The sequence below is a fragment of the Phalaenopsis equestris genome, unplaced genomic scaffold, assembly GCF_001263595.1.
Source record: "Phalaenopsis equestris unplaced genomic scaffold, ASM126359v1 Scaffold204024, whole genome shotgun sequence".
NCBI classification, from domain to species: Eukaryota; Viridiplantae; Streptophyta; class Magnoliopsida; order Asparagales; family Orchidaceae; genus Phalaenopsis; species Phalaenopsis equestris.
Genome location: NW_018223610.1, coordinates 64,464 through 82,534, shown reverse-complemented (window position 1 = coordinate 82,534; position 18,071 = coordinate 64,464). Strand labels below are relative to the sequence as shown.

Below are 18,071 nucleotides of genomic sequence, written 5' to 3'. Positions count from 1 at the left end.
TGATTTGTTTTTAAAAATTGCCATCATAAGTTCATATTCTTAGAATATATTTTTAAAAGACATGAATAAAATTAGTTTTAGGGCCCGTTTGGGGCAGCTTATAAGGGTAGCGACATTTTTAAAAACGTCGACTAATCGTTTGGTTTGGACGTTTTTGAAAACGCTGCCTGCTGCGTTTGGGATTTTTACACTAAATGCTGGCTGCGGGTCGACTCCCGCAGTCGACGCGCGGGCCGCATTTAAGGATAGACTGCTTATCTTGAAACACACAAGCTGCCCCAAACAATCCTTAATTATATTTTTTTATTGTAATGGATATATATAAAAAAAATCCAGCAGGTGTTCAGATATAAATAGATAGGCACACATAAATTAATATATATAATATATATAGACACACACACAGATGATGTATTCATTAAAAATTGAAGAAGAGGCTCGAACAAATCTTTTCAGATTTATCAGGAATTCCGGATTTAGAGCTGTTGTGTAATTACCGACCTTCATAGAAACTACTAAACCGTAGCTAGGGCAAAATCCAGTAGCTGCAGGAGGACGTAGGAGGAGAATCTGCAGCGGGAGAGAAGGAAATCGAAGGTAAGAAGCCATAGAGGAGGAATTGGACTGGATAAAAGAAGGTAAGGGATGGGAGCTCCGAAGCAGAAGTGGACATCGGAGGAGGAGGATGCCCTCCGTGCCGGTGTGGACAAGCACGGCGCTGGCAAGTGGCGGACTATTCAGAAGGATCCCGAATTCAGCCACTGCCTCGCTACTCGATCCAATATCGATCTCAAGGTTCGATTGCCGACGTTGTTCCTTCTTTGCTCGCATTTGCTTTTTTTGCGTGTGTGTGCGTGCGTGTGTGTGTTCGGAACTCTTTACATCGTTTCGGGAGGCTGAAGGTGTAGATGTGATGAATACGACTGTTTTCTTTTTCGGTTCATTTTAATTTGTTCAATATGGAGGATGAATGGAACTGAAATCGACTTAGATAAACAACAACAACGACAGGAAGCCTTTATCCCACTAAGTGGGGTTTGTTACATGAATACTTTTTCTCTATTGTGTCATATTGATTGTCTTATTATCATTTAATTCTAATAAATTAAGATCATTTGTTATACAAAATGCCCAAGCCTTTCTTGGTCTACCTCTGCCTCTCTGCCTTTCTTAACGTAAGTCAAATATGAGACATCTACGCTCCTAACCGGATCATCACATGGCCAACATTTAATATGACCAAACATCTAAGACGACTCTCTCTAATTTTATCCGTCCCTGAAGCTACACCAAATCTATCACCAATATATTCGTTTCGCATTTTGTCTCTTAAGTGTCAAACCACTCATCCACTTAACCATTCTCATCTCGACAACACTTAACTTTGTTTTATGCTTCTCTTTTAAAGGCCAACATTATGCGCCATAGAACATTGCAGGTCTCACCACCATCTTATAAAATTATCCTTTTAATATAAGCGGTACTTTTTCATCATACAACAGGCCCTATGCATTTCTCCACTTCAACCAACCAACTTGAATTCTACTAATAAAATCCCCATCCATATCATCATCACTTTGAACAATGAACCCCAAGTATCTAAAGCGTTCACACCTTTTAATGATTTGATTACGCATAGTTACAACTCTACCACTAGAGCTACTATTATTAAAACTACATTCCATGTATTCGGTTATAGTTCTACTCAAACGAAGGTCTTTAGTCTCGAATGTAGACCTCCATAATTTTAAGTTTTTCTTGAACTCTTTCTTTAGTTTTATCCACAAGAAGGATATCATTAACGAAAAACATACACCAAGGTACATCCTCCTGTAAATGTCCAGCAAGAGCATCCATAACTAAAGCAAAAAAATATGGGCTTAAAGCTGATCTCCGTTGTAATCCAACTAAAATAGAAAAATATTGGGTCAATCGTCCTTCTGTTCGAACACAAGTAACAACTCTAGTATATATATCTTTAATGAATTGAATATAAGTCATAGAGACACCTTTCTTCTCTAGGACTCCCCAAAGGATTTCTCTTGGAACCTTATCGCAAGCTTTTCTAAATTAACAAAAATCATATGAAGATCCTCCTTGTTCTCTCTATATTTCTCTGTTAAACCTCTCAATAAATGTATAACATCCATAGTAGACCCGCCCGACATAAATCCAAACTGATTATGAGAAATCTTTGTGATACGTCTTAATTTATGTTTAAGTACCCTCTCCCACAATTTTAAAGTATGACACATTAACTTAATTCCACTATAATTTGTACTCTTGTGCATCCCCTTTATTCTTAAAAATGGAAACCAAAATACGCTTTCTCCACTCCTCCGACATCTTTTTAGTTTTTAAAATAATAATAAAGAGTTTATTATGCCAATAAACTCATAAATTTCTTAACTATTTCCACACCTCAATTGAGATATCATCAGGTCCTACTATGTTTCTACCCTTGATTTTTTTAAAGCCTCTTCAACTTCTTTTTTACTAATGCGATGATAAAAATAAAATATTTTATTATTATTGACGATATTAAGATCACTAAGATCGATCTTATTTTTAGAAACTTCATTAAAAAGTTTATCAAAATAACTCACCCAATTATTTTGAATATTTTTTCTAAGAAAACAACTTTTTCTTTTTTATTTTTAATACATTTTACTTGAGTTAACTCTTTTCTTTTCTTTTCTCTTTGTTTGGCTATTTTATACATATGTTTTTCACTATCTTTAGCATCTATTTTATTATAAAGATCACCAAATACAAAATTTTTAGAATCACAGATTATTCTCTTAGAATCCCTATGAGCGACCTTATATTTTTCCCAATTCTCTAAATTCTTACATTTAAATCAATTTTTATAACATAATTTCTTATATTTTATTTTTTCTTGCACAATATTATTCTACCACCAATTATTTTTATTTATAGAGTTTTTTTCTTTTGATTATCAAAATACATCTTTTGCCACTTGTTTAATAGTGTTTGTTACTTTATCTCACATAAAATTGCTTCTTTATGAACATTCCAAATCTTGAAATCTTGAAGTTTGCTCATAAAAATAATTTTATTTGTGTATTTTCAATGCCCCCATATAATTCTTTGATAACGATTTTTAATATTATTTATCTTACAACTCTTTAACTTAAAAATCAGAATTAATAATTGATGTTGAGTACTTAAATTCTTACTAGGAATGACCTTACAAAATCTTACATTCTCGACGATCTCTTCTTCTCATAAAAAAATAATCAATTTGTGTTTTTATTAGATTATTCTTATAAGTAATAATATGCTAATATGTTTTCTTAAATAAAGTATTAGCAACAACAAAATCATAAGCTAATGCAAAATCTAATATGACTCTATCTTCCTCACTAATCATTACAAAATCGTAGCCATTATGAAAATTTCTAAAATCTTCTATCTCTCTACCAATATGTCCATTTAAATCTCATCCAATAAAAATTCTTTCTTCAAATGTATCATTTGTATTAAGTCTTCTAGGTCATTCAAGAATTTTACTTCAGAACTTTACATCTAAACCTATTTGAGGAGCCTAAGCACTTCTAATGTTAAAAATATTCATATCAACAACAATCTTAAGGGCTATAATTCTATCTCAAAATCTATTAATTTTTATAATATTATCTTTCAATCTTTTATCTATAATTACACCTACACAGTTTCTAATGCAACTCCTTCCTGAATACCAAATTTTAAAACCTAAGTTATCAATCTTCTTTGCCTTTTCTTTTCTCCAACCTATTTAATTTCTTGAATACATTATATGTTTGTCTTCCTATGAACCATAATATCTACTAATTCTATTAATTTACCTCTGAGAGCACCTATATTGTAAGGTTCTATCCTAATATCAGTTTCATGGACTAACTTCTTTACCCGCATCCATCCATAATGTGGGAACTCTTGCTTATTTGACACTACAATCGGGCGCCGGTGCAGTGGCCCTGACACACTGTTCACTATATTCAGACCATACAACGCGTCACTTTCAGGGGATGCCCTCTCATTTGCACAAGGATAGAAAGAATTCATGTCATGATTTTTTGAAAAATTTTACACTGACTGTCGACTACCTAACACAACCCTCAACTTCTTATATTTCGGGCTTGAGACCTAGCAATGACAGTGTTTAAATTTGACTTCATAAAATTAAGACAAAAAAAATCAAGCTTTATTTTTTTGGTTAGTATTGATTTAAACGGAAAATCGTCTGAAAAATAAGCTAAGGTGATAACCACAAGAGTCAACAGTATTTTTTTAATGATAATTTAAACAGAAAATCGTCTGAAAAATAAGCTAAGCTGATAACCGCAAAAGTCATCAGTATTCTTTTTAATGATAATTTTGTTCGCATGACAAATTCTACGATTTTCATAGAAAAATATCTGTTTCAGGACAAGAAGCATTTGATGTTCATGATTTTAGTCCATTGTGCATATTTGATGTTCATTGTGGCTATTGCATCCTTAAAATTGAATTAGGCTGTTATTCTGCTGTATAATTAATAAAGTTTTATGTATGATAATGTTTTAAATTATTTTTAAACTATGTGACACAATGGTTAGTCAAGGGCATTCATTGTAATAAATTCCATTGATGATTGCAGGAAGCCAAATTTTAAAGAATTTCAAGATATAAGACCCAAATGTTTGTTTTTCAGGAGGACTAGAATGCTAGATAATTTGTTTTATGGTATAAAAGCGATCATGTCATGATTGCTTTTATACCATAAAACAAATTATGTAGCATTCTAGTCCTCCTGAGTTTGATCATATTAAACGTCGACCATTAGATGATCCGATTAGGAGAGTAGATGTTTTAAATTCGACTTGTGTTAAGAAAGGCAGAGGTAGACCTAGGAAGACTTGGGCTTATTGTATTAAAAATGATCTTAATTTACTAGAACTAAATGAAAATATGACACTAAATAGGACGCAATGGAGAAAAAGGATTCATGTAGCCGACCCCACGTAGTGGGATTAAGGCTTTGTTGTTGTTGTTGTTGTTGTTGTATAAAAGCGATCAATTCAAATGAAAATTTTATAGCATGCATAATATGACACCTATAACTGTTTCTTGTCTTTAGCATCTCTTTTTTCTTTCATTGTGACTCAACAATACATTTAATCTAACCCAACAAAGTAGAGCCCCTAACCATTTCACGACGGGGAAGCAATATATTTTCTGTTTATTACAGTTTAATAGTTGATCTTGAATAGCTAATTTAATTTTGCAAATATGTGGCTCTTTAAATTCATCTTCTTCCATGTTAGTATAAGTCATGCTTTGAAGTTTTTTAGATTAGCTTAATCCCTCCTAAAACCATTAGATTGCCTTTTGCATGACTTATGTGGATTGCTTTAATAATTATTTAATCTTTCTAGGTGCCAAATTATTCTAACTAATCTTTGTGCTAGTTAATTTAGGGTATGTTGGGGTAGCTGTAGCTTATTCAACCTATCCAGATAAGCAGCTTATCTTGATAAGCTGGTTGACCGTTTGGTTTGTGTGTTTGGAGAACAACTGATTTGCAGCCGTTTCTTAATAAATGATCATTCTGCCTCTGATCTGGATAAGTTGTTTAAGCGTTTGGTTTCTGTGTTTATCATTAGATCCTCATATATTGATGCATCGAAAAGAAGAAAGGTGGATGTGAGTCGCACAATTTCCTCTAAATATTAGCCCTCGGCACGAAAATTGCAGATGAGCAGAGCACGGTATGTGACAAGTAAATTTCTACATAAAAAATGAAATGATAAAAAAAAAACAATTCAACAAGAAAATTCAGCTTACAGTAACAAAAAAAAAAGAAATTGTTGTATCGCAATTTCATGGTGAATGAATTCCAGTACTTTCACGAGATCGACATAGAGATCTCTTCACAAAAATAATACTTGTCACCTCCGACGATTTGCAGGCCATCGTAACCTCATAACCTTCCTCTCTAATCTCAATCATCACATCCTCGTCATCCCCATCTCTCCTCCCCTCCGACAACTTCTCCTCTTCCAAATACTGAACTGCCGCAACATCTCCCACAAGCTCACCTTCTTCTTCACTCTTTGCAATCGAATGCTCAACTGGACCGATGACACCAGCGCGACAGAGTGGACAGTTCGAGTGCGAGCATATCCACGTGTCTCTGCAGCTCTTAGAAAAGCATGACTGCATTTTGGAAGAAGACGGAGGCAATCGCCGTCACGAAGCTCCACGAGGCAGACTGAGCAGTCGCGATCACCGTTGACGATGGAGAAGGGCACTGAAGGTAATTCCGATCAAACATAGTTCTTAGAAGCAGGACACGGGGTTGATTCTGCGCTCACTTCTTTAACAAAAACCTAAATGCCGTTTTCAAACCGTCGAAGAATTGCGCAAACCAAACAAAATTTCAGCGTTCTCAAAACGCCACTGCAGACAATAAGCTGCCCCAAACGCATCCTTTAACTCAAAACGCCGCCTGGGTTATGCTTCTCTTCTGCCTCAAGTAGTGTATGATCTAAATTACTAATGAACCATTAATTGTTCTTTCAAAAAATAAAAAAAAGGAAGTCATGAGATGTATTACTCAGCTAGAGATGAAAGCTTATGATACAATTTGGAGTAGATTTCCCTCAGAAATGAGGACAAACACATATTTTGTTTCATGAACACTAAAATGGAAACAATACAACACAAATGCATAAATATAACCACCTACAATTCATGGAGTAGGTAATTTCTCTTGAATCCTACAATTCAAGAGGTAGGGTATCTCTCGCCAAACCCTAACCTTAACCCTAACACTCAAGACAACAATCTCCTATATAACCCTAACCTAAACTATTAACTATTTAGCCATATTTATACCGAATAGTAATTTATAATAAAACAATAAAATGCCCTGAGGCTAATAAAAGATAAAATTACCCTTAAATTTGACACCAACATAATAATATTTCCCTCTCAAAGAAGCACCTTTCTCTAAGGTTAAAAAAAAGCTGTTGCTGGATTAAGCTCCCATGCCTACTCGCACACATTGTAAGAAATTGTAATGTCCAATCCTTGTAATGGTGTCCTAGGGCAAATTTTTCATCACACCAAAAGCATAACCACTTTGCTCGCTTCTTCTGAATCTCTGTCTCTGTCAGATGTTCTATTCATGCGTTAGGGAGCCCCCCTCCAGACTTTCACTATTTAAGTTTTTGATATCGTCGTAGTTATAACATTTCAGTAAGACTCTTCACTTGTGCTACTCCTATTAGCCTGTTCAATTGCATTTTTATTTTCAACCAATTGTGTTAATTTCACAGTTTTCCACAATTCTTGAGGCTTCAGCAGATGAAGAGTTGCATGTGTGTCAGTGCTTTAGACCCTTCACGAAATATCCCTCCAATACTGCTTCAGAAGTTTCCCTCAGCAGTATCGACAATAGCTTGAATCTCTCCTTATTATCAATGAAAGTCCTCTCTTTTGTCAAAGCACTCGTGTAGTCTCCATACCAAATGGCTCGAAAGCTTTCCAACAAGCAGGCAGATCGGCTATCTAGTCTCTCTCCACCTAAACCATGCTAGGGCTTTCCCTTACAAATATAACCCGCCACCATGAGTTTCTCCTCCCCTTTTAGCCCATTCACAACAAAATATCGCTCCACCCAGTACACCCACCAATGTGCTTCTTCCTTCTTGAAGATTGATATCTTTAACTTCCTAACCTTAGCATCTCCACTCCAACTTCTTCTCCCTTTGGTGTCCCCCATGTATCTATGGTAAAACTCTTTCCTTCGATCTAAATCATACCCCTTTCTGGCTGTTCTTCTCTCTTCTTCGTGCTCCTCCATACCTCTTGCATAAACCCTTTCCATTTTTTGGCCCCCCTGCCTCCCTCCTTATGCCACACGCCTATTTCACAAATTCTCCTTCAATCTAATCGGGTCTGTACTTCTTCTCTGATAGTGTCTGTACCTCTTCTCGGTTTTGTCTCATGATTGTTTTGGGCGAAAACAACTTTATATGCCGCAATCTCATCGGTCTTCCTAGCTAAATCGCATCTGCTTCGCAGGGCTCAGTCACGAAGAGGTAGCGCACATGTCATGCAAACCTTATCGCTTGCTGTCGCTGCCCGCCTCAATCCCGTCGCGATTGTGCCGCTACTAAAGGTACGCTACAATCTTGTTCTACTTCTAGTAAGTAGAATCCGCGATCCGGTCATTGACTTCTCGATAATTGAGAGCTTTGATATCAATTTGATACGATCCGTAATAGATTTTTCACAGAAATCCGAGCAAACATAATTTTTTTCATGAATACCAAAATCAAACAATATAACACAAATGTATAAATATAAGCACATATAATTCAAGAGGTAGGCAATCTCTCTCAAATACTAAAATTCGAGATGTAGAAAATCTCTCCCTAAACCCTAACCATAACTCTCAAGACAATAATTTCGTGCACAACACTAACCCTAGACTATTACGCCCTATTCATACCAAATAATAATTAATACGGATAGTTACATACATAGCACCCGAAACATTGCTATTTACAAAATCTAGCATCCAAGTGATATTTTTGAACCACCGAACCGATGTATTTATGCGTGCCACGATCAAACAATTGAGAATTTGATAAAAATAAAAAATCTGGGTTGGGGTTTCATCATGAATTTTTATATTTCAGTGAGAATTTGAAAAATGGTTGAAAAACGGTGGTTTATTTGTAAATAGCGATGTTTCGGGTGTTATTTATGTAATTTCCCCTTAATAAAGGACTAAATTACCCCAAAACTAATAAAAGACAAAATTACCCTAAGACTAGGCACCGGCGTAACGATTTAATATGCTCAAATCCTGTTTGCTTTTGTTCATATACACTTTTCTTTGGTTCCCTGTCAGCATTTTAACTTCTCTGTTTTTGGAACTACCCTTGTCTGTATCAATTATTGTCTTTAAAACTTTCTAAACGTAGATAATTGGTTCATATGATTTGGTTTTAGGGTTAAAATCTGAAGAGAAAACCTTAATAGAATAATAACTGTTGGAGGATTGGCATTTCATGTACCCTCACAGGACAATGTAGAACAAGGCTTATAAAGTTGCTCCAAATATTTGGGACAAGGCTAATGATGATGCTAATTATGATGAATTTGTTTGAGGATTTAAAAGGTTTACTTGATGTGATGGGGATGTGCTTGTTAGATATAGTATTTTTTCTGTTTGACTTCCAGTAAGTTTTTTTTTTGAATTTATAAATAAGAATGTACTTTTAAAATTTTAATATTTATTATTTTGTCATAATATTGACTTTTGCTGTAATTAAGTCAGTTGGTTTGAAGAGGTGCATTGTGATGTCATAGTTTCCTTGAACTATATCAGTACCATATTTGGAAGGGCTTGGTCCAATATGTGATAAAGGAGCTTAATCTTGAAATGTACTACTTTATCCTTGTCTCCCTCTTAAATTTTACACATTGGTCAGAACAATTTCTAAAATGGAATAGACCTTTTTGCCCCTCATTGTTCTCATGCCTCTACTTGATATTTTTTCTTAAGTTTACTCGCAGAATTGACAATAATCCAACATTGTAGGATATAAGGTTTACATGCCTTTCATTTGGCTTCAATAACTGCCCACTTTCAAAAGAATTGTAGCTTCTGGGAGGTTAAAATAGTCCGTGGGTTCAATGAATTACAGGCTTTTGAGGCTGTATTTTGGCTGATATGTCTATATGACCTTAACTTTTGTTACATTTGAACAAAATTTACCATTTTGAATTGTCATCTATCATAAAATCTGTGGCTGTTTTTATTTATGACGTGGTATTTTAGGTTCTACTTCATCAGGATATATTCTAATTCCAATGGTCGATGATGCTTATAGAATATTTCTTTTAAATAGGATAAATGGCGAAATATGATTGTTAGTGCTAACGGACAAGGTATTAGGGAGAAGTCAAGGACTCCAAAGACAAAGGCTCTATTGGCTCCACAATCTAGCACTCAGAGCTCACCAATTCAGGCTCCTGCAAAATTTGAGAAGCAACCCACAGCGGAATCCATTAAGCCTCCTCAAGATGCAAAGATTCCTTCACGGTTTGCATGGCTTTCTTTTTACGATATTTTACATTGTTTATGGGCCTTTTATTGTATGCAAATTTGAAGTACACACACAGATATATATATATATATATATATATATATATATATATGGCGAAATGTTAATGCAAATTGACGATTTTGATATCTTTTTTTCTCAAGATGTGCTTATAAGGAAATGATCGTCCTCGGCGAGCCTTTAGTTTTTGACTGCCCTTAATGTACGACCATACAACTAATTTCATTGTCAACAAAATCAATTTTTCCGCTCTCACGAAATAAAATAGAATATTTTAATTGTTTTCATCTTTTGTATTGAGTTCTATTCAATGGCTTTCTTAAGAATTGCTGCAGATTTAGTCGGGAAGTTCTTAGTTTTCAAAATTATAATTTCATGCAAGGTCCTATATTATTTAGATGACTATAGAAACATTTCGTCTATCCTTAGATACCTTTGGACAATCCTTTTGCAGAGCACAGAAATCACCATTCTCTCCAATTACTATAGTACTTGCATGTTGGATTGACTTCATCCCTGCATTTCAATCTAGCTTGAACAACTGAGATCAAATTCACTATATTTTTGCTGAAACAACTGCTTGATGGGTTACAAAAAGCATAATGATAAGAGGCAGAAGGATTCCATAATTGCACATAATACCTGCTGCTTCTTTGTTTTCTTAAGTGACCAAATATTTGGCGCTTAGTATTTTAAATCTATTTACCTGATATTGGGAGAGCTGAAAATGAGCTTTTTATCGGATTGATTTAGATGATCTTTTTTGTTTGATGAAAACGAACTTTAGTGGAATGTGTTGCGTGGAAATATTTGGTATATTCTTTCATTGAATATAGGTGCGTATTTATTATAAACATATAAGGTGATAGCATTAGAAAAAAAATTAAGGGGAGATCAATAATTAAATGGAAAGGAATGCATAATTGTCCAAGTCAATTACTCTCCCAAGATGAATATTCCGTAATATTATTTTCTTGATATGTGTAATATGCCAGTACTCTTCCTCAAGCTGATATATGAGCTTACTACACAAACATGAGATTGGTGGATCACCTGGAACTTTCATGAAGATTTTCACCACCTGTTCTGAATTGAAACATAAAGATTTAATAACTTTTTGGAAAGCACAACATTCCTTATGAAATTACATGAACTTCATTGTGTTTAGCTCATAAAAATCATGATTATTGACATTATAGATGAAATCAGAGTTTTCACAGATAATATCATAGGTTGAGTATGAAAAAAAAATATTTTCTTATAGAAGAATTTTAACACTGTTAATTTCATATACTAAATGTGCCGTAGCATTTTTTTCAACCTTTTGCCCTAAATTTGATCGCAATAGTTTATTTCTTACTATTCTAGGTGATAATTTTACCTTCAACGAAGATACAATATCATGAAGCAAACTCTCTTTTCAAAGGAGCTGACATAATCATCATCAGATGTGTTAGATTTGAGAGTAGAGTAGGATACATAATATTATTGATAGGAGGTGAGGTATTTAATCCTAATTATAATAGATACAATAAAGGAAAGAAATAAAAACAGAATAAAATAAATAGAAAAAAAGATAAAACATAATAAAACAAATAAGAAAGCTAATAATAAGTAATAACTGCTAAGGTTTGCCATTATAAATCTAATATTTCCCCACAAATTAAAACATATATATCGGTCATGTTCAACTTAAATTTGAAGTCACTGAATAAAGGACGAGGAAGATTCTTGGTGAAGATGTCCGCTAGTTGACCATTAGAGCGCACAAAAAGAACACAATTTTTTTCGAACTTAATCGTTTCCTTAATAAAGTCTTTGTCAATCTCCACATGTTTGGTAAGATCATGCTGGACTGGATTGTGAGCAATGCTGATGGTTGCATTCTTATCACAAGATAGTTGCAGCGGGACGGAGATGGGCATACGAAGTTCGAGGAGCATAATGCATAACCAGAGAGCTTCATAAATTTCCAAGGACATGGACCGAAATTCAGCTTCAGCACTGCCCTTGACAACTACAAACTGTTTTTTGCTTTTCCACATGATAATATTTCCTTATACAAATGAACAATGTTCTGAGGTGGAACGACGATCATGAACCAATCTGGCCCAATCGACATTTGTATAAATGACAAAAAATTGACATATGTGACGAGAGAAAAACAAACCTGAGCCTGGTGTACCTTTTAAATAGTGGAGAATCCGGTGGAGATATTGGAGGTGGTTCTCATAGGGGTTATGCATGAATTGACTCACTATATCAACTACGTGATATATGTCGAAATGAGTATGGGCGAGGTAGATGGGTTTTCCCCCAAGACGCTGGTAGTGAGTTTTGTTGGCAGACACAACATTGAGAATGTTAGCTAATTTATCATTGAAATCTATATGAACAATAACAGGTTTGTGCAGAAGAAGGTTCTTCTTTGTCAAGAGATCAATCATATATTTGCGTTCAAACAGACAAATGCTCTTTGATGACCGAGCCACTTCCATGCCTAAGAAGTATCAGAGAGATTCCAAGTCCTTTATTTTAAAGGACGTAATAAGAATGTCTTTCAAGACTACAATGCTGGGAGGTCGTTGCTTGTAAGGACAATATCGTCAACATAGACAATAAAGATATTTACTTATTGGAGGAATGCAGGAAGAAGAGGGAGTGATCCGTTTAAGCATGAGTAAAATCATGACCCACGATCACCTTTGTGAACTTGTCATACCCGGGCCTTGTGAATTGCTTTAGCCCATAAAGGTTCTTTCATAGCCTTCACACTTGCTCTCTGGAGACAGTAGTGTCAAAGTCAAGAGGGAGAGACATGTTCACCTCTTCTGTAAGCTCTCCATTCAAGAATGCATTCTTGACATCTAGCTGGAATAACGTTCAATCTAAATTCACCGAAAGGGACAATAAAACTTGAATAGTGTTTAACTTAGCCACTGGAGCAAATGTCTCCTCCTAGTCAATCCCGTATGTTTGTGAGCACCCTTTGACGATCAATCACGCCTTGTTGCGTTCAAGGGATTCAACAGAGTTGAACTTGATGCTGAAAATCTATCGACATCCTATAGCTTTCTTTCCCCGAGGAAGGTCAACGACTTCTCACGTATGGTTTCGTTGAAGTGCATTCATCTCCATTAATGCTGTTTTCCAGGATGGATCAACAAGAGCCACCTTACTAGTCGCTGGGATCTAATAGTCCATTAGGCTCTGTTGGCCGACAATAGACTGTGAAAAGAGACATATTTTGCTATAGAATAGAGAGCATGTCTAATTGCATATTTTACTCGGAGAACTCATCTTTTTATTTGGAGGGGTTGTGTTGAGGATGTCGTCCGAAGTTAAATCAAGGTCTTGTAAGGAGGTAGCGGGCTCCAGCGTAGGAGCATTGGGACAGGTGCTTAGAGTGTAAACATGGACAGTGGAAGGAGGAGAATGTGCATTCAACGGAACATGAGACTCCTTAATGGTAGGAACAATAGGGGGAACATCCATAGGAGTAAGATAAGGGACGGTGTCTAAGAACTCAAGCTCCCCTTCAGTTGAGATCGAGCTAAAAAATAGAGAACACTTTCAAAGAAGGTGCCTTCATCACTCACATTGACTTTGTTTGTGGTAGGATTAAGACACTTATACATTTTTTTGGCTACAGAGTACTTTAAGAAGATAAATTTTATGGATCTGGGATCAAATTGTCTTTTAAAATGTAGACCAATGTCATCTGAGTGTGGTCATCAATCAAACTCAAAGACCACCATTTATTAGTGTTGTTGGAAGTGCGAGAGGGTCTTCATATGTTATAATGAATAAGAGAGAAATGAGCGGAAGGTGTGTAAGTGTTGGGTGGGTAATTGATTTGATAGTGCTTAATTGACATTTCTCGCAATTAAAGTTAGAAAGATGTTTATTACAAAACATCAAAGGATACAAATTTTAAGTGTTGGAAACTAGGATGACCCAAACGACTATGCAACTACGTAATGAGACATTTAATGACTCGGGATAAACTAAAACTTCTGAGTGTCTTTGCTCTCACTCTCCATGCTCTTCTCTTGGAAGTAGTAGAGTCCAGCTATTCTCTTAGCCGTTTCAATCATCCTTCCCGAATTACGATCCTGAAAAACACAACCATCAAAAGAGATATTAGTAATGCAATCAATATCATTCGTTAACTTGCTGACATATAACAATTTATATTGCCATAGGGGAACATGTAATACCGATTCCAGAGTTAGACCAATCGTTAGTACAACCGACTATTTACCAGCAATGGAACTACATGAGACATCAACAATTCTAACAGTAGCTTTTATAGATCATGGATAACTAGTTGAGAAATCTTGCGAGCATTCAGTTATGTGATTCGTGTCATCTGAGTTAATAATCCACGGACTAGAGGAATAAATCGTGAGAGCCATAGGACGAGTAACTTGTTGGACGTGGGAGGTCGATAGGCCACTGAAACTTGATTGGCTATGAGAAGTTTAATCAATTGCTCCATCTAGTTTTTCAGGGATTCAGAGGATTCTGGGATGTTTCGGGTAGGATTCGGTTAAGCCGTGGTAGAATCGGATGCCGCCGTGAGTCCCTTGGCAGCAAATGATTTGGTCGAATGTTTGTATGCCGGTTTACTGTGAAGTTTCCAACACTTGTCCTGAGTGTGATTTGGTTTGTAATAATCACATGTGAGGTGACCGGTTCGAGGCGACACAGACGAGAGTGGATCAACTATTCGAGATCAAGGGGATGCTTTGGCTGAAACAGTACAACTGTAGAGCATGACAAGTCTTCGATTCTCTTCCCGACGAATCTTAGTGAAAGCAGCACGAGCGAAGGGAAGAGAATCCCGACCAAGGATACTGCCCCTGAATTCATCAAGGTCTTTGTTAAAGCAGTCAGAAATTGAAACATGCGATCATTTTCTACAATTTTCTGGTAGAGAAAAAGGTCAATCGGAGAATCCCAAGTGTAGTCGTTGTGTAGACCACATTCCATCCATAGTGCAACAAGATCATCATAGTACTGGGTTACAGTCTTTGATCATTGTTTTGCGTCTCAGATTTTCTTAGTCACCTTATAGAGTTGGCTGGAATTTTCGATTTCCGGGTAGGTATCACGGACTGCCGTCTAGAGGGCACTAGCTAAACATATATGAATGACCTGAGGTCTCCATGGAGTTGATCAACAACGATATGACCATGAAATTCTCCACTTCCTAAGCTCCATATGTCGGGTCAGTCTTTGGAGGCTCACGAATCATATCTCTGAGGTGATTGAATTACTTGCGTCTTTTTTTGAACAAAAACGCTGCTTGGGACTATTGGAGAAATTTACTGTCGTTCAGTTTATGGGTTGTGATCAAGAAGTTAATGTTAGTTTCTGGTCCTTCAGGTCTGCAAGGGAGCGGATGATGGAGTTGATCCTCTAGTGGAATCAAGAACACCTTCTGAAGGTGGCTCAGTGTTGGAGGAATCCACCATAATTTCGATCGAGAAAAAGGAGATGTTGTGGTTCTGAGCCATCGATGAATTCTAGTAGGGTCATGATAGATCCTGGTTCTGATGGATAGCGGAAGCACTGGTGGTAGGCAAACCTGGCTCACGAATCATACCTGCTAGTTGATTGAATTTTTTGCGTACTTTGATGAACACGACACCGCTTGGGAGCATTGGGGAAAGTTACCGCTGTTTAGTTTATGAGTTATGATCAAGAAGTTCATGTTGGTTTCCTGTCCTCTGATCTTGAGGAAGCTGGGGTTGGAGTTGATCCTCCGGTGGAATCAAGAACATCTTTTGAAGGTGGCTCAGTGTTGAAGGAATCCGTCATAATTTCAACTGAGCCAAAGGAGATGTTGTGGTTTTGAGCCATCGTTGAATTCTAGTAGAGTCATGACAGATCCTTGTTCTGATGGATAGGGGAAGTACTAGCAGTTGGCAAATTTGCACTAGTTCCTCACGGGAGAAAGCTAGGTGGCTTGAAAAAAATTTCCACGGGAGACAGCTGGTTGAGAAACAAAAATCACTGGATAGTTTTCCACTGGAGAGATAGCTGGTTGAAAAAAAATTCACTTGATAGTTTTCCACTGGAGAGATAGCTGGTTGAAAAAAATTCACTTGATAGTTTTCCACGGGATAATTTTCCTCGGGATAATTTTCCATGGGGAACGATAGGAGAGAACCCTTTCTTGAGGAAAAAAAAAAGAATTTCTCTCCATGGGAGAGTGCCTGCAGGTTGGAGAAAGAACTGAAAATAGGAAAAAAGAGAAAACTGCAAGAAGTTATACAGAAAGAGCCGGCAGCTAGGGTTTGATTGTTGGCTCTGATACCATGTTAGATTTGAGAATAGAGCGTGATGCATAATATTATTGATAGGAGAAGGGGTATTTAAACCCAATTACAATAGATACAATAAAGGAAATAAATGAAAATAGAATAAAACAAATAGGAAATAGATAAAACAGAGTAAAATAAATAAGAAAGCTAATAATAAGTAATAACGGCTAGGGATTGTCATTATAAATTTAATAAGATGAAACTTGGTGTTAAAGTGTTTAGTCTTAACAAATAACATTTTTTTTTTTTTTCATACATGATAATTGTAGGATAACTTCTTGATGTTTATGTTTTGAATTTTGTATGCATTGGCCAACAATTTTAACGAAAAATGAAATTTTTGGCCTACTAACAATCAAAATAATGAACTTATCGACTAGCCTTTGATATTGAGATAAATTATTCGATAGTTCTTCCATATTGTATGTGATAGGAGTTAGCATTAGGTTATCAACTAGTTTGCAATCTGAATTCTAGTTTCAATATCAATATCGAGATTGCTGTACTCATATTGAAATCTAAGAAAAATGCTTGGCTCTTCATTTTTAGACATGATAATGAGTTTTCATAAGGGTTTCCAACCAGTTCGCTTTAAAGATGTCTAGTTTCTTCCACAGTATCAATGGTATACTTTCTTTGAGATAGTGACATCTTAGTTTTATTGTACTCAAATTCAACTCTAAGAATATAATTAGGTTGCCCCAAATTTTTTGTGATAAAGCACTTTTATAGGTATAATTTTTCACTTTTATGGCGCCGTTATGATCACCAGTAGCTAGCAGGATATTATCAACATAAATAATAAGAATGATATGTGGTGCTTCTACGAAGGTCGGTATGTGTTAGACTTGTGAGCTTCTACGAAGGTTGGTATGTGTGAGCCTTATGAGCTTAATAACTCACCAATTGATTTTGATATGACAGACATATACTTGGATATACTAATATTTTTATTTTGAGTGTTTTAGGTATATAATTATTTCAGGCAAATGAAGAAAATAAGCTTGGAAACACAATTTAGATTTAGTTTGTCCTAAAATCGTCATATGGAGTGTTTAGCTCGTATTTGATTTAAGAATTTAATAATATCTATAATTTAATAAATTTTATGATTTTATCACAATTATTTTTTATTAAATAAAAAATTAGTTATTTTATGATTTCTATTTTGTCACAAAAATATTTTATGTTTGGGATGCTTAGGGGATGTTTGGGATCACTTTTTATATTTATTTTTTATTTTATTTATTTATCTTTTTTATATTTTTACTTAAAATGAAACTAATTTGGTATGTTATAATATGGTTAGTTGTTTTAAAAACACTCAAAATAACTTATAGTTGTTTTGAATGTTTTTAAAAATAAATAATTTATTTTTAAAGCAAACAATAAAAGCATGCAAAAAATGCATTAATCAAATATGTTTTTAATAATAAGAAAAAAAAAACAAAAGTGATCCCAAACAAGCCCTTAATTATAACATTTTACATAGTAAATTGTTTCATCTAATACAATAAGTTTGATCTAGATTTTTGACTCAAATTAATGTTATAAAATGTCTTACCATTTCATAGTTTTTTATGCAAAGTCATGCAATTAGTTTTTAATAGTG

The 18,071-nt window shown here is 35.3% G+C and overlaps 1 protein-coding gene across 1 annotated transcript in view; it reads left to right on the top strand.

Annotated features, from left to right (window-relative positions):
• The first annotated feature begins 417 nt into the window (after positions 1–417).
• The window catches only part of LOC110036231 (single myb histone 4-like), a 46,393-nt gene continuing 28,739 nt past the window's right edge, over positions 418–18,071 (top strand). The window contains exons 1-2 of the mRNA XM_020740624.1: positions 418–795; positions 9,912–10,105. Of these exons, the coding sequence (XP_020596283.1) occupies positions 646–795; positions 9,912–10,105 (344 nt within the window). The 5' untranslated portion in view covers positions 418–645. The remainder of the gene's footprint in view (positions 796–9,911; positions 10,106–18,071) is intronic.